We start from the raw sequence: 23,714 nt of genomic DNA, 5'->3' as shown, positions 1-23,714 counted from the left end.
CTTTTATTAGATTTGTATACCGCCCTTCTCCTTTCGGACTCAGGGTGGTGAACAGCCAAAATAAAAACATTTGTACACAAAAGTTAAAATAATTTTTAAAAATAATTAAATGAAATTTGGCCCATAATTTAAAACATTTCAATTAAAAATCAGTATCAAACGTTAAAACCAACATGGAATCAGGCCAGCCCGGCTAACTGAAAAAAGTAAGTTTTTAGGGCCCGACGAAAAGTCCGGAGGTCTGGGATCACTCGTATCTCTGGGGGTAGATCGTTCCAGAGGGTAGGTGCTACCACAGAGAAGGCTCTCCCCCTGGGGGTCACCAGCCGACATTGTCTGGCTGACGGCACCCTGAGGAGGCCCTCTCTGTGGGAGCGAACCGGCCGGTGGGAGGCAATTGGTGGCAGAAGGCGGTCCCGTAAGTACCCCGGCCCTAAGCCATGGAGCGCTTTAAAGGTGGTCACCAACACCTTGAAGCGCACCCGGAAGTCCACCAGAAGCCAATGCAGCTTGCGCAGGAGAGGTGTCATGTGGGAGCACCCCGTCGCTCCCATAATCCCCCACGCGGCCACATTTTGCACCAGTTGGAGCCTCCGGGTGCACCCCGAAGGGAGCCCCATGTAGAGAGCATTACAATAGTCCAGACGAGAAGTGACAAGTGCTTGAGTGACCATGCGTAAGGCGTCCCAAGGGGCGCAAGTAAGTAAAAAGTAAGAAGGATTTTTGGAGAATGATGAAAGGTACACATGGATAAAAATGCATGTAAAAGAATTAGTGCTGCAAAAAAAAAAGGTGAGAGAAAAATATTGTATATTGCTTATAAAAAGTAAAAACAAAGCACAATTAAGATTTAAAGAGGCAGAGGAAATGTAGATTGATTTTGATTGAAATAACATTATTTTGGAAATAGGTGGAGATGAATAAAAAGGTACCTGCAGGAGAGTGAAAGGAATTAAAAATAAAAATGATGAAATGATTTGGGCTGAAATTGAAGTGAAGGATTGATAGAAAGTATATTTTAGAGATTTGCATGGGAATTAAAATTCATATGTTGAAGAATGAATTTGAAGCAAATGCTATCCAATTTAACATCCACCCAATGATGAAAAGCAAATAATAAATACATGAGAATATGGAAACATTGTAAAATTGCTGGTACTGATGGTGTAAATAGAAAAATGTTAGAACAAATTATGTGGTTTTCATATGAATTGGTTGTACAGTATATTAAACCTGTGTATTTATGCTTGGCCAATTGGAAGAATCTGTTACTATTCCCCTATGTAAGTGAATGATACAGTAAATACAAAAACTGTAGAGGGATTAGTTGGCCCTCCTGCCTGGGAAGATAGATTAAAAGGGCAAAAGTAGCAATCAAAATCAAATAAAAATGAGTAGAATAAATTGGCTTTGTGATGGGCAGAGTAGAATTTTGCTTTCCAACAAATTATTGAAAAAGATCAGAATGTGTGGAAATTTATTGTATATACTGTACAATATGGTATGTTAGAGTTTGCCAACATGGTACTTAGGACTTCCTGCTTCTCTTCCTCTTTGGGACTACCCTGATCTATTCCATTGCTTTTGATTTGAGGGATACTATTACTACTACTACTTATAATCAGAATCATAATAATCCCAAAATGATAAAGGTGATATGAATCTTTATCATATCAGTGTTTCCTGGAAACTCTAGATGGGCAGCAAATAAATTTGATAATAATAATATAGGCATCTTGGGTGCAATCCCAAGACAACTGGAGCACTACTTGAACATCACTGGAATTGAAAAAAATCACCATCAGTTGATTGCAAAAGGCAGTTTTACTTGGGACAGCTTACATACTGTGGTCATACCTTAAAGACTATCAAACATCCACATCTGCCCTTGGAAAGGACTTGATAGATGGACAAAAATGCCAAATTCAGTCTGAACATCTGGCTGACTGTCCGATGAAGAATAGCATAACAAGATGACATTGGTGCATCTATCCATAACGTATTACAATATGGCACGAAATAGCATACATATACACATACATAAAATGCTGAAATACTTCCCTGTTTTTGCCTCTGAATATGGAGTTTTCATTTAGTTTATCCATTATACTTTGTACTGGTTATGCTGAACTGGAGTACTGGGTCCCATTCTGGGCACCACAGCTTCAAAAAGATATGAAGAGGCTGGAGCATCTACCTCTTAAATTAAGGAGCCCAGAGGCTAAATCTTAAAGGAGATGGGCATATTTATAAAACTAAATAAAAAGGCAGATGTAGCAACATACTACAAATGCCTATAAGCCTGTCAGATGAAGACAGAATCAATGGTTGAAAACTAAAAGAAGATGATTCAGGTGGAATATTCGGATAAATTAAGTAGTGAAACAGTCTGCTTAGAAAAATGGGACTCTGTCTTGGTGGATACTTCTGAAAGGATGTTGAATGGCTATCAGCAATGGAGATTCTGCTGGATTCTTGAAATGAGTAGGAGTTTGGACTAGATGACCTCTAACAGGGGTGGGTTTCAAAATTTTTTACTACCGGTTCTGTGGGTGTTGCTTGGTGGGCGTGGCATGGCTTGGTGGGCATGGCTTGGTGGGGGTGGCAGGGGAAGGATATTGTAAAATCTCCATTCCCACCCCAATCCAGGGGAAGGTTACTGCAAAATCCCCATTTCCTCCCAATCAGCTGGGACTTGGGAGGCAGAGAATAGATGAGGGTGGGGCCAGTTAGAATTTTTATTACCAGTTTTTCTGAAGTACTGAAAATTTCTGCTACTGGTTCTCCAGAACTGGTCAGAACCTGCGGAAATCCACCTCTGACCTCCAAGATTCCTTTTAATCCCTACAATCTGTAACTTTATTGACTATGAATTTTTCTCACTTCCTTTTAGCTTATCTAAATTGGAATTCATTGCCAGTTCATGAGGAAATACATTCCTTAGTTTTTTATATACCCAAAGCTCCTTAAATGAATCATAAATTGGGAATTATGTGTTAATTATTTTATGCTCTTTAGGGGAGCAAAGAATCAAAAGTAAATATACAGTGCAGAGTGAAGAGATTCATGCAGTGATGAAATTTAAATGCTTCTTAAATTTCATAAAGCCACATGCATTTTTTTTAATATGAGCCGTGATGGTATCTTAACATCTACTTATCTGAGATTATATAAGCATCAGCAATAGTAAGCATATAACAAGAATTATTACTTACAAATAACCTGGTCCATGGGCTCCTTGGAAAACTTCATTAGGTAACTTTTCTAGGTTATAATTATCACTCAGATTTCTGTTAGAGACACAAAAAATAAACAACAATTGTTTAAAGCTAGGTACTTCAAGAAGGTATCCACATATTCATGTATCTTTAGAGACCTCTCTAATTGCTCACAGACTCCCTGTGACATTTGACAAGGTTGCTTTATGATGAAAAACTTCTGAAAAACAAAAGGCCATCCAACAACATTTTTTCCCAAGAACAAAAATGAGCTTCATGCAGGTTCACAGCTTCCTTCAGAAAATAAATATTGCTGCAATGCTGTGTGACACTTGGAAATGTATCCATCGGTCCCTATAATAGAGAGAGCTATGCTAGCATGTATCCTGGGAAAGCTAGGAAAAAAAAAAAGGGGGGGGGAGATCTTTACCAGTTGCATTTGGTAAATGACTATTTTGGATCTGACCATTTTAGGACATGACCATAACCATTTAATTTCACGACAGTTTCATCATGAGAGCCATTCCATGTCAGCAATATATGGTTTCAGAAAGGTCTGAGAATCCTGGTTTACAAGTTTGGAAAATTCTGATTTAATTTCATCCCTTCATTCAGCTAATTGCATTGCTTAAATGATTTCATTTAATTTAGATTTCTCTTGGCCATGTTTACTGGGAATTCTGGTATGGCAGTTTCCATACAACTGAAGATGCCATCTTGGAGAATGTTCTTTTAAGTCAAAGGTTATTCTACAGTCTATAGTTCCATTCTGAAAATCAAGAATGACCTCCCATTTGGAATATTGTCAGCTGATTCCAATATTCAGGTATGTAGGTAGCATTTGAATTCTTGCGGAATATTTCAAAAGTTAAGAACTTTGAGAGTTTGTCTTTGGTATCTAATTTACTTAACACTCTCTGTTCAAAAGAATATTACTTTTAAATAATTTATTTATTCATAGTTATATGTTTTTCTTATTGGTGCCTTCTAGATGCCTTTTGATAGAGCCCTGGATTTAGAAAGCCTGGCAAAAGCTTTGATGCAACAAATTAACATGACAGTCCTTTAAGCAAGTATATAAGTTCCATTCCAGATATTGGGAAGAGAGGATATATAAAGTACAAAGCTTTGGTAAAATTCATTCTTCCTCTCCCTTATGCCACTGACATAGGACCAGGGGTGAAATCCAGCAGGTTTTGACAGGTTCTGGAGAACCGGTAGCGGAAATTTTGAGCATTTCGGAGAACTGGTCAATACCACCTCTGGCTGGCCCCAGAATGGGGTGGGAATGGAGATTTTGCAATATCCTTCCCCCAGGAATGGGAAGGGAATGGGGATTTTGAAGTATCCTTCCCCTGCCACGCCCACCAAGCCACACCATGCCCACCAAGCCACGTCCACAGAACCGGTAGTAAAAAAAATTGGATTTCACAACTGCATAGGACAAAAATATTTTCCCACACACTGCTAATGTAACCATAGTTTAGAGAACATACTATAATTTTAAACAGTGAGAAAGTGAAATGAAAGTTTTTTGCTGCAGTAACTATTTCACAGGAAATCTTAAAAAAATTCCATATAAAGTAACATAATGTAACGTAATGTGACAATACAATACAATACAATACAATACAATACAATACAATACAATACAATACAATACAATACAATACAATACAATACAATACAATACAATACAATACAAATATACGCACAGCTCAGATAAGATAGTCCCATTGAAGGCATGGTTTTCAATTTCACATATTCCATTTTTATTCAGTCTTCTGCAAGAAAAAAAAGTTGTTTTTTAATCTCTAAAAGACTTTTAGTACAAACTGTTGTTCAAACAGTTAGTTAAATAACTACATTTTTCTCAAACACACTTGCATCAACTTGATGTATTCTTCCAGTCTCCCTCCTTTTCCTTCCTGTTCTTAATAAGGAAAAAGTTCAAGAAAAAGATTGGGGGAATTCCGGGACTTTCCCACTGAATACTACCTGTAAAACAAGGATCAACCACTCTCTTTAATGTGTGTTAAAGCACTTAAGAGTGCAGATGGGTGCCTGGGGCAAAGAATGTAGCTGTCCTTAAAGTCTCCTGAGTGTCAGGTAAGAGGCAAATTTGTACTTCTTTGTGCCCTTCAATCAGGCTATTCATGAACAGAGGTCTAGCCTTCTTCTAATTTAAATATCTATACTCTAGACCAGGGCTGTCAAATGTGCATTGTCACGGCGGCATCACATGACATATTGCGGCTCCCCCCCTTTGCTAAACCAGTGCATGACGTATCCAGTCCATGGGCTGCAAGTTTGACAGCCCTGCTGTAGACCTTATTTTTAAACAAAAGTTATTGCTCTTTCAAAAGAGCATTAAACTCACATCTTAAAAAAGCAGGTCCCTTTCTCTTAAAAACAAACCCATGAATTCAAGAAGACCACGAAGTGTCTAGTTGGCACTTTCTGAAGCACCAATTGGTTACTACAGCAGATACCACTGCAGAAATTAGGTATCTAATTTTTTTCCAGCAGCTCAAGGAATATGGCCATGGAGGCCAATGCCCAGTGATGAAGGGGAGCGGGCATGCCTTCAGCACCCATACCACTCACTCACTCTCTCTCTCTCAACCCAATCCACCTCAAAGTGTTGTTGTTGTGAAGAAAATAGGAGGAAGGAAGAGTATTAGATTGTTTGATGCCTTGCGTTCTTTATAAAAAATAATAAAGGTGGGTATAAATAAAAAATAAAAAAATCATGACAAAAGAGGATGTCAATGATAGTTTAAACTGAAACAGATAAATGTGACTTTATGTGGCAGATTAGAGATGAAATAAAAGCAAATCATGAGGATGTATCTTTTATAAACATTTTGTGGGATATCTCCATGCTCTGGTTAAAAGGATGTAGGATTGCTTCCTCTGTCTGTTGATTCTTAAGAGATTCTTAACTATTTGCTATTTATTCTACTTCAAATTATGTTTTATGTTAATTTTTTCTGTTTGTATTGTTGGATTTGTTTGGTTTTCTCAATGTAAATTGTTTTATTAATTAATTTAATTAACTTGCAATTCACCAGTAAGAATACTAACTTAAAATTTTCAGATTTATCCTACAGTAAAATTTGATTATATAGATCTTACATTTTTTTCAAATATCAAATGTCTGTGTTCTGTTTAGCACAATTATCACCATCCACTAACAGTGCATTACATAATATAAAAAGGTTAGTTGCTTGCCAGAATTGTCCTCACATTGTCACAGAGATGGGAGAAAGAAATGGAAAGAGGGATAAATAGAGGCAGAATGTTTTAAATAATTTATACCTACTCGCACTTCCTTATAGTAGAATATGAAGATAGGACTATAATATGTATTACAGATACAGTATGAATAGGTATAAATGAATGGACATGCATTGTTCACCTGCTTACCCCTGCTTTCGTCTCCCTTTCCTGGGGCAAATTTTAGATTGTAAACATATTGGAATAGGGATATGTTCTTTTTATATTTCAGTTACATCGTCCCCAATAAGAGCATTCAAAGATAATTAAACTAAACTAGTTTAGTGAGCCCTCTTCTCAGCCCTTGCTATTCAAGCTAGCTCTTGGTCATCTGAATTTACCATTTTACAATCTCAATCCTCATTCTGCAACCACTCCTCTATGCAAGCATTTAATATGTTAGAATATATTATTTCTTTGAATATGGAATGTGCTAGCAAAATGATGGAATGATAGTAAAACTCGAGGAGCCCGCCCATGGAATCTCAAAACCTGCTGAGAATTTGTTCCTCAGGATACAATGAAGTTAATATGCCTTTCCCTCTCTTTGCTCCTTGCTTAGACCCAAACAATCTACAGTCAGCTATATTTATCATTCCTCCCGCATAATTTGCTTTCTTCTCTGCTCTTATTGTGACTTGGTAAGGCTCATTCACTCTTAACCCAAAGTGGCAGGCCTGAGTGATGGGTTAACAATGAATCATTTAATTAAACTGTCAGAAATCCTTCACACTTGGTCTCTAATCCAGAGCGAAACCTGCCCATTCAAGCGATACACTTATCTAAGGTCCGAGAGGGAGTGTGAAGGTTGATGTGGAAATCAATTATGTTCTTGGTAGGGGAGATTACCCTTTTGACAGTGAAAGGCACGCGCCCTTTGGTGTCACATCTTCAATACATGTCAGAACCTATCACAGCTTACCAAAAAAACCTTCCATAATGCCTTTGGAGGTGACAAACCAGAGAGAAAGAGCTTCACTGTCAGGTGCCCTGACATAAGCTCTTGTGGCAGTGGAGAGAAGACCTAATTGTGAGGTGGACCTCCAAACAACAAACTCCTGTTTTTGAGGGAAAATTCAGATTGAGAAGTCATCCAACAGATAATTACTTCCTGGCAGGAGGCTCTTGGAAGGCTAGAATAATGCTCATTGGCAGCTCTTCTATAGGTTAGAGATCAGGGAAAGAGAATCTGCTGAGGTTTTTCTCTTGGGCCTTCTTGCTTAACATCTTTATAAATAATATGGACGAAAGAATACAGAAGATGCTAATTTAGTCTGCGGTATGATAGCTAAAAATATGAACATGGCTTTAGATTGCACTATACTGCCTTTCCAATGTTAGCAGGCAAGTATGAAATTTTGAGATCATATTGATGGCTGTCTGGGATCTTCAAAGAAGAGGTTCTAAAATAAGATGAACCATTCAATCTAGTTCCCAGGATGCTCTTTATTGCTTTATGTTTCACTTCGGTTTTTGGGTTTTTTTTTTCATTTCCTGAGCAGGAGGTCCTGCTTACGCTCAGCTGCAGCCATCCATTATTTTTATTTTCTAAGACTGTTTATGGCATGCATTTAATTTTATTTAATTAAAATAACTTTAAAAATATTTAGGTAGGGCGGGAGAGCTGGATGGTGCCCAGGAAGATATTGTAAACACGTGGGAGAAGACCTTTGCCTGCTTGTGATGGAATTCAGGAATTGCATTTGAAGCACATTTTTCACCATTAAAAGAGCAATAAAAATGTATCTCTTTAGCATAGCCCATCAAATGTAGACGATTTTAGCACTTGCTGTTTTAATTGCCTTACGATTACATTATTTCCATCTTGTGTTTCTATATTGTTAAATCTACTGAGTGTTCAAAGAACAGAAAGACAGTATATAAAATGAATAAATACATGAAGGAACCAATTAAGATGGAAACTTGAATTCCAGCATTAACACTTGATTCATGCCTCTTACAAGATTTCCAGAAATCTACGGTATCATAGGATTTCTTGCAGCGAGCCAGGTAAATTGTTAAGGCTTGTTTTTAGAACCAGTTGCAATGCAAATGAACTTCTTACTACACACATGAGCCTTTCTTAATCTTCCTTCTTTTCAGTAAGGAAAATGGGAGATTTATCGCTGCTCATCATGTGCACCTTATTAGACCACACACTTGAATTTTGCCTGCAATCAGCTGCCTTTTGCCTGGTTTTAAGAGGCACTGCTCACAGCAATATCTTACCAGAATCTTAGAGTTCAGTAGTACAGAATTGGACAGGATCTTGCAGAAGGTCATTCTGACCAACTCAGAAGAATCCATTATTTTAGCAGCTTAGAGAACAGTCATAAGGAATCCTCCCCCCACCCACTGTTTTATGCAAGTGGATATAAAACAGAGATAGGAACATGTAATATGTTGGAAAAGAGGGACAGAGATATTCCCAAACCGCCCAGATTGAACTCTATTTAACTTGATCTTGGTCAGAAAGCATCTCCGAATGGAGCTTCTGGAAGTGGCACAAGCAAAGTTTTGGTGTATTTGGGGCTTTTCCCGTGTGAAATTGAGAGTATCTTGGCGACGTTTCGATGAGATCCCACTTGTTATCTTCTTTGCTTTGCTTTGCTCGCACAAGCACGAAGCTGAAGGCACCAACCTGAAGATAACGAGTGGAACCTTGTCGAAACATTGCCAAGATATTCTCAATCTTACATGGGAAAAGACCCGAATACACCAAAACTTGCATACCTCTACCTGTGAAAATCTACGAAAACTATATATATATATGTGTGTGTGTGTGTGTGTATAATTATTTATTATTAGTCATATTTCTATGCCGCCCACTCTCCGAGGACTCTGGGCGGCTTACACCAAAGACAGTATACTAAATAGCATATTGCCCCCAACAATCTGGGTCTTTATTTTACCCACCTTGGAAGGATGGAAGGCTGAGTCAACCTTGAGCCGGTGAGATTTGATCTGCTGATCTTCTGAACTAGCAGTCAGCTGAAGTAATTGCAGTACTGCACTCTAACCACTGCACCACCTCGGCTCATGCCGAGGTGAACTGAATATATATATAAAACCGTATTTTTCGGAGTATAAGTCACACCTTTTTACCCCCCAAAAGGGGGTGAAAATTTAGGTGCGTCTTATAAACCAAATGTAGCCCTGCCCACCCACTGGCCCCCACCCTTTGGCCTGTGCCTCGCAGCAGTTATTTTCTTGCAAGCAAACAGCAAGAAAAAACAGCCCCCTTCAGCTTCAGCATAGGTTAATTAGCTCTCAGCTGTTTTGCACAGGGCTCTCCAGCTTGCTGCAAAGAGTGCTGGAGCAGATTTTTTTTCCCTAGCTATGCTGAAAAAACGAAACTGAAAGTAAAGCAGGCTCTTTGCTGCAACGTGACAAAATGAGGCAGGGAGAGATTTTTTTTTCTTTTTCCTCACCAAAAAAGGTAGGTGCAAACAATGGGAAATTTAGGGAAAAAGAGGAGAGTTCAAGATTTTAAAACACAAAGAAAAAAAGCTCTATTTAACTAGGGAATTGTAATAATTGAGATATTATTAATTGTATATTGTGTTGAAAGCAGAAATGGTTAAGTTGTGGTTTGGAGGAATATATGGGGAAAATTATTTGGTTTATTATTATTGGTAAATATAATTAATTGATTTGTAAGAAATTGGATTGCATGGAAATAATTGGAATATTCATGTTCATATTGATTAATATACAAAAAAGATAGTTATAACTAATTGATTTATATAAAAATGTTGAATTTGTATTAAGCAATTGTAATATTAAATAATTAACCAATGTTAGGATGGATATAAAAATAGATGACAATGGGAAGGGGTATAATATAGAATACAAGGAAAAAATTGAATTTGATTAAGATTAGAGATGAGGGTGAAGGGTAATATTGTTTTTTTTAAAAAAATAGATGAGGAATAAATATGGCAAAAAGGAAATATAGAAATTGTAAATTTAATTGAAATGACTAAACACTGTTTAAATTTGTGAACCAGCCAAATACTCTGTTCAAAGAAAATACATTGTATGTTTATATGTGTGTTTGTCTAAAAAATAAAAAAAAACTTTTAAAAAAACAACCAAAAAAGGTAGGTGCGTCTTATACTCCGGAGCATCTTATACTCCGAAAAATACGGTATATATTCAGTTATGCCCAACAGACAGAAGTGTCAAGGCTGCATGCTGATTTACTAAAAGACATGATTGCTCCTGCACAATGCAAAAGGTTCCAAGCAGGCAGCATGACACCGCCCTGTGAAGTAGCCAGTAATGATATATTAACATTATGCACAAGTGTATCAAATAATCAGCTGCTCTCCCCATCGTTTAATGAAGGAAGGGAATGTTGGGAGCTGACAGGAAATAAGAAGCCATCCCGCTGACTTTGAGTGGCACTTGAATGATATGAGAGTGTCTTGGCATGTGAAAGGGGGAAGGAATGGAGCCTCATTAATTTTTAAATGTGCTTCATATTGAGAAAAAGAGGGGGGGGAACTGAATGCAAAAGGAGTAAAGCAATTCAATTCTGTCAGCACTGAAGCCTCCATGAAATTTAATCAGTTGGAAAACTGTAGTAAATCCAAAGCCCACTATAGCATCTGCATTTTTTTAAAAAATGTAGGTTAAGCAGTATAAACTTGAGAAAACGAGGACATGGAAAAGGGAGCACTATATAGGACATGCTGTAAGCAGAAACTGGAAATGCCATGAGAAAAGAGATTGAGTTGGATAAATCAGCAACAATAGAAACCAAGGTTTCTAATAAGATTTTTATTGCTCAGGTGTCAGTCTGTCCTTATTTGTCAAGGAAATTTGCATTTTCTTGTTTCCTTTTTTTTCCAAGGCAGCACTATTTTAGTATAATACATCTGAATAACGGTTCATAAATCTCAATTTTAAAACTTCTGAGATAATGAAAGATTGACATACATGCAAATAGGCAAAAAATAAATAACATGTATATGTATAAAATCAGATGTTAACTTACATATCAACACGATCAGAACTTAGGCCCAGAAATGAATTTCTTTCAATTTTGCGAATATTTATGTTGTCTTGAATATCTCTGAGATTAAAAGAAAAAACAAGGGAAGGGATACAAACATGGATTTTCGTGCTGTGTTATTAAATACAAGGCAGTACCTCTCTTTTTCTCATTCTTTAAACCTTAGCAGTTTTTTGGGGGGTGGGGGGTGGGGTTAAGATTTTATAGTAGCAGATACCAAAGTAAAAATGAAGTGAGAGCATAAGTACGATCATATAAACATGCAAATATATAATAAGTACTTTTCAAAGCAACTAATAATATTTTATTGAGGACCAAATTCTGGTATGTACCAAAGTTCTTTTTTATGGTGGCTGAACCTCCAACCAGCAATCACCACACATAATGCTCTCTCTGCTGTGAATCACTATCAGCATAACAGAATTTGAAATTCACAAGGAAAGGTCAAAGTCTGATTTTAAAGAGAGAGTTTGAAGGTAAATCCTATTTTCTTCTGGGAACCTATTCTTGTGTAAATGCCAGTTTATGTAGTTTCCATGCACAAAATGGCTTTGTTGTCTTCAGAAGTATTTTACGAATGAATTCCAGTGGTGTGCATTTACTGCTACCACAGATATAAGGAGAATGAATGGCTCCTTCCTCTGCAGCTTTTTATCTTGTCCCAGTACTTGTTCTGGAGACGGCTAGGAGCTCTCCAAAGCAGATCTGGGGAAGGGCATGTAGGTACATGTGAAAGAGATGGAGGGGAAGTCTCTGCATAACTGCATAACTCGAAGTATATTCAAATGAAGTATGTCATGTGCATAACAGGAAGTATGTCCGCATCTTACTAGAAAGAATTTTACATGGCCAGATCATTTTAATTTGATCTATTGTTCAATTCTGAAGGTATATTCACTTTTAAACTTTTGTAATTGTCTGCTATATGGATGTACAGAATTCAAGAGTTTCCAGAAATAAAATATGTATTATCCCCTAACAATTTCTATTTTCATCTTTATGTTGCAAGTTGAAATCTGAGATTTTACTCTGTTGAAGATTTGTATGAGCTAAACTGTAATCTGGGTGGAATCCATTTTAATTTATGTCTCCTATTTCTCTTTCCCAAAGGTGCTTTTTCAAGAGGCAACTGGACTTTCTTGTTTTTCTTTGAGGATGTTTTGCTTTTCATCCAAGAAGCTTCTTCAGCTCTGACTAGATGGTGGGGAAATGGAAGGATTTATATTCCTTGAGTATAATAGGAGTATAAATCCTTCCATTCCCAACTGTTCAGTTAGAGCTGAAGAAGCTTCTTGGATGAAAAGTACAGGACAGAATAATAGAGTTGGAAGGGACCTTGTAGGTCATCTAGTCCAACCCTCTGCCCAAGCAGGAGATCCTCCACCATTTCTGACAGATGGCAATCTCTTCTTGAAAGCTTCCAGTCATGTTTCCAGTGAAACATCTTCAAAGAAAAACAAGAAAGTCTAATTGCCTCTTGAAAAAGCACCTTTGGGGCTTTTTCCTGGATGACTGAGAATCTCCTTAGACATCTATTTCTCTTCGCTTTACTATCCCCCATCCACTCTCTCTCTCTTTCACCCACACACACACACATGCACATACATAATATATGTTCCTAAAATTAAAACTGGAAAAAATATCCAGGAAAAACTTACAACACAACTTTGTGCAAAGCATGTACTTGGTTAACAACAGGCAAAAATCTGATGGCAGTGTTCGATATCAACCTAAAAGAAGAGAAAATATATAGTCATAATTAGCTATGGGAGGAAAGAGGGACTCATGAGAAATGCCTTCTCAACATGGATGCTCTCTAGTTGTGTCACTGCAAGCCAGAATGTTCACTGTTAATTCAATATATTTGGAGGATAGCAAAAATAGTTAAAAACAATGGAATTTATAATCCCACAGAACCAGAGAGTACTAGACTGAAGAAGGCTGTCCCAGGATGATCTTGTGATCTTGCCACTGACATTATTTCTGACTCCAGTAAACAACTTTATACAGATATGCTGCATAGTTCTCAGCTACAATATGTGACAGTAAAAGAGGAAAAACAAGTTTTGTCTTCACACTTATGAGAATTCTGAAGGGATTCTGAAATATGAAAAGAAGCAACAAAAAACTTGTGTTGCAGAGTGTTGTGGCCCATACATGGCCTATGTGGCTGGTGGCTGATTCGGACAGCGAGGAGGCTGGTGTGGTGCTGCACCAGCAGCCTGTGCAGCTGGCACTCAAGTTGGACAATGAGGCTGGAGAAGATGTGGTGCCAGAGGCTGGGATTCAGCCAGGGCCTTCAGAACCTCCAGAAGCTCCCTTAAGTGAAGAGGACGAAGAGGAGGAGCCTCTTCTCGATGCACGGGCGCGCAGAGCTGCCAAAAGGCAGGAGTGGCTCCTCAGGAGGAGGTCTCCTTGAGAGTAAGGCTTGGGGCTAATTGGCCACTCCCTTAGCTTATTTAAGGAGGAATGCTGACTGAAGCAATTTGCAGGGAACAACTTAGTTCACATACCTTCGTGCCTTGATCTTGGTTCTCTGCAAATTGCTTCTGGGCTTTCTGCCAACCATAGTAAGATTAAGATTATTTATTCTTTGGATTCTTGTAGGCTGTTAAGAAAGTTAATTAACAGCCTTTGTTTGAAAAAAACCCTGATTTAATTTAGTAAACTAAGGTTTGTACAGACTTTGTGTGTGCTGCGTTCTTTGGGGTCCGTAGCTGGGGCAGAACACAGAGGGACTAATGAGTATGTGGCAGTAAGTTACATATCCAACATAAGGAACAACTAGTTCCATTCCAAAGCCAACCTTCAAATCAGTATCATGATTCCCTGCACTGTTTCCATCATTCTTGCCATTCACAGTCTAATAACGGTTTATTATCTGACTTATTTCATATCCTCACAGCATTTGCTTGAGAGCAAACAGCATGCAAAGGAAGGCTTTTACATCCAAGAGCCTGTGAATACTGATGACATTCTGCTCTTTGCATCTCAGAAGGAGGGGTGGCAAATCTGTCCTTGTCCTTACTCTCAGTATGCCAGAATGTGGCCAGGCTGAGTGACTTCCTGAGAATATCTATCCAATGGTGAAGCTGCTTGTGTTTCTTTTAGGTTTTTCAGCTCTCCCTATTTCACATACAGTTATTAGGTCTGTGGACTGAATGACTACAGGTAGTCCTCAACTCACAACAGTGTCAGCACTTCAAGTTGCATTTACTCTAGTGCTGACATAAGAAGGAGAAGCGGAGGCGTCTAGAAAGGGACGTTTGACTTTTCACCTACTTATTTTCCCTGGAGATAATATCCCCTAGGAGATGGACGGAAGGGGAGAAATTCCTTTGAGCTGGAGCAGTAGATTAGGGGTAGAGTGACTTGGAAGATGGCCAATGAGTGCAGAGGAGTGGGGAAAGGAAAAGGAGGATTTTGGGTCAGAAAGTCAGTGTTGGCTTCAATGGAGTTAGAATGTCGTGCTTAATAAATGGTAGATTTTCATCAAAGACTTTGTTTGAAATGCAATTTATTTGAGATGACCTCGAAACTTGTCAAACAGTTCATTTAGTGACTGTTCAAAGTTACAACGGCACTGAAAAAAATGACTAATGAGAATTTTTCACACTTATGACCATTGCAGCATCTCCATGGTCACAGGATCAAAATTTGGATGCTTGGTAACTGGTTCATATTTATAATGTCCCGGGTGTCCTGGATCATGTGATCCCCTTTTGTGACCTTCTAACAAGCAAAGTCAATGGGGAAGTCAGATTCACTTAACAATGGTGTTACTAATTTAACAACTGCAGCAATTCACTTAACAAGTTGGCAAGAAAAGTTGTAAAATGGGACAAAACTCACTTAACAAGTTTCTCACTTAACAATCTAAATTTTTGGTTCAATTGTGATCATAAGTTGAGGACTACCTGCAGTGTTTTATGAATGTGACTAGATTATATTTATTTGTAAAGTAAACAATTCAAAATAAAATTCTTGGCAATCACATAGATTTTCTCCAGGATTATGGTTCACATGTTTCAGAGATGTAACTATATGTTTGTACAACACTGTGAAATATGGCCATGTTGCAAGAAGGGGATGTTTTTGAATTCTGAAGTGGAACAAAAGAGAACACTTTTACTGCAGCATGAATTGTCAGGCTTGAACCCCTGCCAGTGCTTCTCCCCTGGTGCTAGGACCTTGCCACCTTTTCAGCCCCTAAGAATGTACAATTATAAACCAAACCCAACATGGATTTCAGTGCCAGGGAAATCCCATTCCCTTTCAAATTTGAACTATATGTAGGTTAGGACAGGAACCATCAAATCTGTTAAAAGTAAAAATGTATGAAGGGATTATAGTCATCAGAGTTTGTTGGTTTGTGATTAAAGCAGCATCTAAGCCTGAACAAGCAAGCAAGCAAATAAATACATAAATACAGTCTATGTCCAATGTGACATTTTCAAGTACTGCTCTGTAAAAATAACTCCTGTAAATATTTTAAAATCGCCTCCTGAATTGTTGTATAAATTTTCCTAATCTTTTTGTAATAAACATACATTTATATCCCACTTTCCACAATGTATACTTTTTATACATACACTCATACACATTTTAAAGCTATCCAAGGTATGCTTTTCTTCATGCAGCTTTCCCAAATGTTTATTCCAGTGAAAGAAACATTCAGACCTAAGCTAGCCAACTCAACACATTGTGTTTTCATCTGTTCTGGAAGATTCCGTGTTGGTGTCTCCTGCCATTGAATCTGACAATGGAATTTATGATGGATTTCTTTCTCATCCCTTGAAATGACACAGCATTCCAGACTCCAGATTATAAATGTAAAGCAATTCTGGAAACAAAAGAACCCAACGGTGCAATTTAAAAATCCAAAACACTATCATACAGATAATGATTCCCCTTACTCTTTCCTTTTAATAAAGTTTATATCTACAGTATTGAAAAAGGCAACAAGTTACCATTTGGAAACAGATTGTCCATTTGGCCTGCTGGAAAGAAGCAATTAACAATTTTATGTTCTGTATGAAAAATCTTTGGAAGCAAGTCAAGGGCACACTTTCCTTAAAAAAAAAGGGAGAGAGATGGAGAAAGAATGACTGAAAGAGCCCTTAACAAACTTAATTGGGCCCTAATCATATTAATTCTCTTTTACAACTCAACAACGAATGCATAAAGTAGTTATTGACCAGCATTTTAGTTTGAACTACTTTATTAATCTATATGGATGCCTGATTAAGATTTTAAAGTTAAGTAGAGAGTTTAAAAATTAACATGTGGAAGAGAGACACCGAGTAACTGCAATTTCTTTTTCCCGATTGAAACATGTATTAATAGAAATAAAATGTGATGTGAAACTAAATTCTGTCTATGCTTACTCAGAAGTTACTCCTGTAGTTCAGAGTTGTATGTAAAAGTGCACGGCTTCTTTACTAAATGAGAGATGTCAATAATATTATTTGCCCAAAAATCATGCCATCAACTTAGTTTCCTAATTGTGTATGACTCAGTACAGGTAGTCTTTGACTTACAACCACAATTCAACCCAACATTTATATTGTTTAAGTGAGTCAGTTGCTAAGTGAATTTTTGCCCCATTTTACAACCTTTCTTGCTACAGTTGTTAAGTGAATCAATGCAGTTGTTAATTTAGTGACACGATTGTTAAGTGAATCCCATTGACTTTGCTCATCAGAAGGTCACAAAAGGTGATCAGTTGACCCTGGGACACTGCAACTGTCCTAAATATGAGCCAGTTGCCAAGTATTTGAATTTTAATCGTGTGACCCTGGAGATGTTGTAAAGGTCATAAGTGTGAAAAACATGATTTGATATAGGCTGATTGTACTTATTTATTTGCTTGCTTGCTTGTTCAGCTTATATGCTGCTTTAGTTTCAAACCAACCAACTCTAATAAATATAAGTCACTTTTTTTTAGTACTGTTGTAACTTTGAACGGTCACTAAATGAATCATGGTAAGTTGAGGACTACCTGAATATAAAGCTGGTTATGATTTATCAGTACCAAGAAGGTAGGATGTTACTATTATGACCATTTCGTTAACAAGGATTCAGAGTTACAATGGCATGGGCAAAAATGACTTTGAAGTTAAGATTCACCACCCCCACAGTTATGAGATCACTATACAGGTGACTTGCATTTACAACTGTTGCAGTGTCTTGTGGTCATATGATCATGAGATTCCAAAAGGCAAAGCCGGTAAGGGAAGCTCGATTTGCTTATGACTATGTGAGTCAGTTAATGACCATGAGATTTGCTTAACGACTGCAGTGAAAATGTTCATAAAAATCGGATCCAGCTTAATGACCATATCACTTAGCAACTGAAATTCCAATCCCAATTGTTATCAAGGACGTACTGCAACCTATAAGAGAAGGCTATTGTATGTCTCTGCAAGAAACAATAAGCAAATAATCCCCCTTTTTGGCACCCTTCCTCCTAACATAAAAATCTGAAGATATGGCATAGTGTATAATAAATAATGTGGTGCCTGAAATAAATGGAAAATTAAATGTACACCGGTATCTGCCGCTCTGTCCCTTTTCTTTATTCATTAAGTTTTTAAAAAGCCACTCAAGTTTTCTCAGTGGAGTGTGTAATGCTGTGATGAAATGCTGAGGTTCTTTTGCCTTTCCATTATATCTCATCAACTGATCAGTGTGAAATAAAACTGGGAAGGAACTGGTCTGGCATAGCATTTGTGAATACATTGCAGTGCCAAAAATAATTAAAACAACAACAATACAAATTGTAGAATTCGCCTCAGGTGTAGACCACAGTTTTTAGGAATTCACATAAGGAATGGTAGCATAGTATCAAATGGGTCACAATTCCCCAAATCAGACTGAGCCTGACTTCTTGTATCTCCATCACAAATTAAGGCAACAACGGTTTAAAAAAAAGCCCTTTGGTTGTGAAAAGCGAAACAATAACAACAAAAAAGGCCATTATATCCTTAAGCTTGTTTCTTCAACCATAAGGATGTAAAGCCTTTGTTTTCTATCATTAACATTTGCCTGTTTCCAAGTTTAATATGATATACATATATTCAAAGAATATATGAGCTATTTGGGAAAAAGAGAGCATCTGTTGTAGGCAGTGCTGCATGAATGAATCTTTGATGCACATAGAAAGTGCTAATTCCTATTCCAATATCTGATGGCAATCACAGAGTGGTAAGAAGATAGTAAAGGGAGGGGCTGGTAGACTTTTTCCTGTTGACTATCCCTTCACTGCAAATAACTATCCTAGACAGAAGAGCACTATGGTTTCAATTAAGTCAATGGAGTACATTAAAAACAAACTCTCTTAGAACCAGAATGCTCTTCTGGATCATTATATGGATCATTATGGCAGCAAAGGGAAGAGCAGAATTGCCCTTTGCTCCTGAAACATAACAGAATTAGAAATATATTTCTGATAGTGACTTGCAGTTCTTAGAATTATACAGTTTACTTTTTCCCAAAAGGCTTTAGAAGCTCACAACATGTTTCATATATGGAAATGGGAGAAGGAAGAAGCTGCCACACTTATCAAGAAACAATCCCCACAGTTACATTCCGCAAACACTAAAAAAATATAGCAGTAAATGCATAAGCTGCAGAACCTGAAATAAAATAATATTACCATCATCAAAACTTTCATTTTTGAACTGGGAATAGGAACAGTTTTCACAACAGGAGCAGTTGTGTTAATTACATGAAAGAAATTTACATGGATGGTTATTGTGCAGGGAAATCAAAATAAAAAGAATACCTTATGTAAAAATAACTTGATTTGAAACAGTTCCATAAATCATAAACTTACAAATATCTGAGACTGGGAAGATTCTGGAATGCATGTCTATCAATATACACAAGATTGTTTGCTTTCTCAATCCTTCTGTAGGGAAAAAAGAATATGTATTGTAAAGAGTCAAGACTTGCTCTTTGAGAGTGAACAGAATGGGTAAGCAATATTTACCTACCAAGCTGTATGTAGCTTGTCAAATATAAAATTTCACTATAACCTTGATATCAAGTTATATGTTTACAGAAAGGCACACTAAGAAAGTCACCACCATCTCCTGAGGACCATTACCCTACAGAAAATACTTTTCTGATGTCAGTGTAATCAATGTGTACATCAACATATGATAACTGTAGCCCAAGTACAAGCTTATTGTAAATCAACTATTAGATGTTTATTATCACAGTATCTTTCTATTGATCTGTTCTTAACAAAAGACTAATTTATAACATGATCAGTTAATCATAAATTTATTTTATGAATTTGATTTTGGCCAGAGCTTATTTTGAAAATTTACCAAGGATTATGATCCATCTGGCAATTCCTTCCTTTACTCCAAATGCATCACTTCTTACAACTGATTGAGTAAGTCAGTGCTTCAATATTTCCCTTTTGAAACTGTTTTTTGTCTTAGATTATTATTTGAAGCTTCTCCCAAGTGCCACCATTTTCAATTTTAGGCAAGTAGGAAAAAGAGGCAACCTTTTCAATGATGGCACCACATCTTCATAATACTCTCCACGAGAATGTATGGTGGATGATGCCTTATAATGATTTTACTCAGTCTAGTGGTGAAGAAATGGCAGCCAAGGGCTAATTTCTATTTTTTAAAATAAAAATAATAGTACATTTTTTCAGGCTGCAAAGAAAAGAGGTCATGGTAGTTACCAATGGTGGAATAGAAATAGACTTTTGCCCCCTTTTGACAAATATAAATAACATTTATATCATTTCATCAATTAGTTCATTACATTTTTAATGAAATTTTCTATTTTTATTTCCATTTATTACTTACATTTCATAAAGCTTGGGTAGGTGGGAGAAAACATCTGATTCTATAGTTTCCAGTGCATCATTTTGAGAGACTTCTCTGTCAATGAAATGGAAATAAAATGATTGGAAATGTTAATAGGGCCAATACTGTATGTATGAAAACCAATAATTAAAAAAATTGATAATTTTCAAGAATTAAATAGCTGTAAACTGGAGTCCATTAAAACACACTATTGCTTTTAAAATCATATCTCCAAGAGATTTTTTTTTAGCACCAAACTGTTCTCCATAAATGAGACATAATCTTCTCAATTTAAAGGTTAATGTTTAGGAGAAAGAACCTAGTTTTCTTTTCAGATATAGTACTGTACTTGTGATCAACCATCAGCAAGAAAGAGACTTGCTTAAAAACTTTCTTCTTGATTTTGAGTTTGTTTATACCTTCATCACTTGTATTGACATGATTGCCTGGAAACTAAAGTAAGGCAGGTCATTCTGCTGTCCGTGTAACTTCGCTTGTTCATATTGTCATTAATGTCATATGTAATAACTTGCAAGAATGTGCAATATCACAGCAATAAACATGTTTATTTAATCATCTTTTGATTTTTTTGGGTTTTTTGGTATAGATTTTATAGATTTTTTTAATCTGTAAGCCAAGATTCACTTCAATAGTGAAGTGAAAGTGTATAAATGCACTAAATAAATAAATAAATACATTCCAAACTCAGTTTTACAATCTTCAGAACCATAAATTCTTTTGCCTCCTTTAAATCTTTCTAATAACTAAGGAAACCATTGACAGCTATGTTCCTTTGTTACCAGTTCTTCGCTTGATTTTATTTTGTATTCCTTGTGACAAAATTCTAGTATCTCACAATATGTTAACCATTTGTATTTGCTTGTTATTTCTTGCCTTTAAAATGCTTCTGGTGCCAAGAGCCACAAAGGTGTTTTTGAGCAGAACCTGGATTTGTACCTAATCCATATTCTCAATGTAGCCTGTCTAACATGATGTAATGGAATGCATGGACAATGCTTGAGGAAAGAGAGAAGCAATATTGCTTAGAAAACCACCAGACAAAAGAGGCAGGAGCCCACAATTGTTTAATAGTCAATGAAAGAAAGAGGAAAGACCTGCCTTAATGGTTCTAGCACTTAAAAGTGGAGAATGAGAAATTGGTAATATCACACAGGATTTAGCTATTTGAAGGCTTCATTGACTAGAAATACACTCATAAATATTATATTGAACAATTAATAGAATTTAAAACCATCAGCTTTATGAATGAAGAAATTTTTTAAAAAATCTCCCTAGCCACTTTATGAAAAACAATTCAAAACGGATGACTTTTTAAGGTCTGCTTAAAAGGTTGATTGATGATTCCAGATATATCTTCCATGAGAAAGGATTTCCATTAAACATGAAATCTTCACAGAAAAAGCCAATTTTCTACTGATCTGATTGACAATCAGTGTATATTAAAGGCAGACTGGACAGGTTCAGAAATACGATATGTAAATATGGGGAGTCAGTTCAGGTTTTCAGGTGAACTTTTGGAGGCTGAAGCTGAGATATGTATTATAAATGTTAATATCTTCCTTTCTTCACACCTTCTTTGCATCCACTTAGGGCATTTGACAAGGTTCTTAGAATAAATTGGGCTGGTAAGTATTATTTTTCTCCCCCAGGAGTGAGACAGTAGAGAAAGAACAAATTTAATTAACCTTATAAACAACTTAGAAAATGCAAACACCAAAATTTATATCCACCCTTATATAAATTATCCACTCATAATGAGAAATGCGATTAACTGCATTTCTATTGCTAATTCCACTACATTACACATTATGATGAAGCTGGGAACAGCAGGTGCTTTACAGTGACACTGTATATTTCACTTTAAAAAAAATCAAATTGTGAATTAAACAAACCAACCCATCTTCTATAAAAATGTGTCTTTTAGGTTTATGAGCTGTCTCTTGCAATTCAGTCAAGCTGAAAAACTAGATGCAGCTTCTACCTCCGTGAATACTAGCTCCCTCTCAAAGGGATTGTTTTTTATTTGAGAACACACCAGGTTTAAAATAATTGTAATATTTATCTTCTAATTTATACAGCATGCAGAAAGGAGCAGAGGAGGAAGTTACTATTTTGGCAGGTCTAGCAATTCAGAAGTGAGCTGAGGAAAAACAATAGTCAGGCTTATGCTGCTTAAATTTTAAGCTTTTCTGCTCTCACCACCTTCTCTTCCTCTTTCTCCTCTCATGTTCTGGCAGACAATTAGTCAGATAGGTTTGAGTCTCAAGAAGATCTAAATTAATCATCCTAATATTTGGTCTCTATTTAGATCTTGCTAGCCTTCTAGCTAGCTAGCTAACTACTTTGCCTAGTTTTTTTCCTGGCTATTTCTCTAAACCTTCAGTTTAGATGAACTAGTTCATCTCCAAATGGCTACAATACTGCAGTTCCTTAATTCCTGTATTTTCTTGTTATCTTATTTTATCTTGAATGGAAATTTCCAGTAGAATTAAGCAACTGAGAGCTGTCTTCACCAAAACGACCATATATAGCACGCCTCCAAGGAATGTAATTGTTACAAGCTGATCTCTTGTTTATATTTTTTTCTCCACTTTGTCATATTCTGTGTTCCCCTCTGTTATATTTTGCAAATCTCTTTGGGAAGGATCTGCAAATTTTGTGCTTTGTAAAGTGCTATGACCCCAGATGTTATTCTTAAAGTTGCCTTATGCTGTCCTTTCTGGTCCAAGTTAATTATGAAGATCCATGGTAAATAAAGCCCCCTCATTTGTGATCTGGTTCAGGAGGGGGGTGCGGACCTGGTAGGTATTACGGAGACCTGGTTGGGCCAGGAGGGGGGTGTCCCCCTCGTTGAGATGTGCCCTCCGGGCTTCTATGCATTTCATCAGCCGAGGTCCCAGGGGAGGGGTGGGGAGGTAGCGGTTCTGGTAAAGGAAGGTCTCGCCCCAAGGGAGGCCACTGTACCTCAGATAGCCGGATGTGAGTCCCTCCTTGTGAAGTGGGGACAAGGGAGGCAGATGGGCTTGCTGATTACGTACCTGGCTCCCTGCCACCCTGTCGGTGGCCCTGCCTGAGCTCCTCAACGTGATTGCCGAGGTGGCGATGGAGACCCCCAGGCTTATGGTCATGGGGGACTTTAACCTGCCGTCTGTCGGTGAAGCGTCTGAGGCGGCTCGGAGTTCATGGCTTCCATGATGGCCATGGACCTGACCCAATTAATTCATGGACCCACTCACACGGGAGGACACACTCTGGACTTGATTTTTGTCTCTGGACAGTGGATGAATGATCTTGAGATAGGGGAGTTAGTGACTGAGCCCTTGTCATGGTTGGATCATTCCC

The 23,714-nt window shown here is 37.2% G+C and overlaps 1 protein-coding gene across 1 annotated transcript in view; it reads right to left on the bottom strand.

The window, feature by feature from the left end:
• Window positions 1-23,714, bottom strand: part of FSHR (follicle stimulating hormone receptor) — a 94,849-nt gene that overhangs the window by 9,771 nt on the left and 61,364 nt on the right. Inside the window, exons 3-8 of the mRNA XM_070947698.1 lie at window positions 20,352-20,426; window positions 19,355-19,429; window positions 13,176-13,247; window positions 11,500-11,577; window positions 4,934-5,002; window positions 3,216-3,290 (exon numbers count right to left, since the gene is read on the bottom strand). Of these exons, the coding sequence (XP_070803799.1) occupies window positions 3,216-3,290; window positions 4,934-5,002; window positions 11,500-11,577; window positions 13,176-13,247; window positions 19,355-19,429; window positions 20,352-20,426 (444 nt within the window). The remainder of the gene's footprint in view (window positions 1-3,215; window positions 3,291-4,933; window positions 5,003-11,499; window positions 11,578-13,175; window positions 13,248-19,354; window positions 19,430-20,351; window positions 20,427-23,714) is intronic.

The sequence above is a fragment of the Pituophis catenifer genome, unplaced genomic scaffold (genome assembly GCF_029215685.1).
Source record: "Pituophis catenifer annectens isolate HBS135680 unplaced genomic scaffold, rPitCat1.0.hap2 SCAF_1, whole genome shotgun sequence".
In the NCBI taxonomy this organism is placed as follows: Eukaryota; Metazoa; Chordata; class Lepidosauria; order Squamata; family Colubridae; genus Pituophis; species Pituophis catenifer.
The sequence above is the reverse complement of the archived record's forward strand: the minus strand, read 5'-3'. Positions and strand labels throughout refer to the sequence as shown.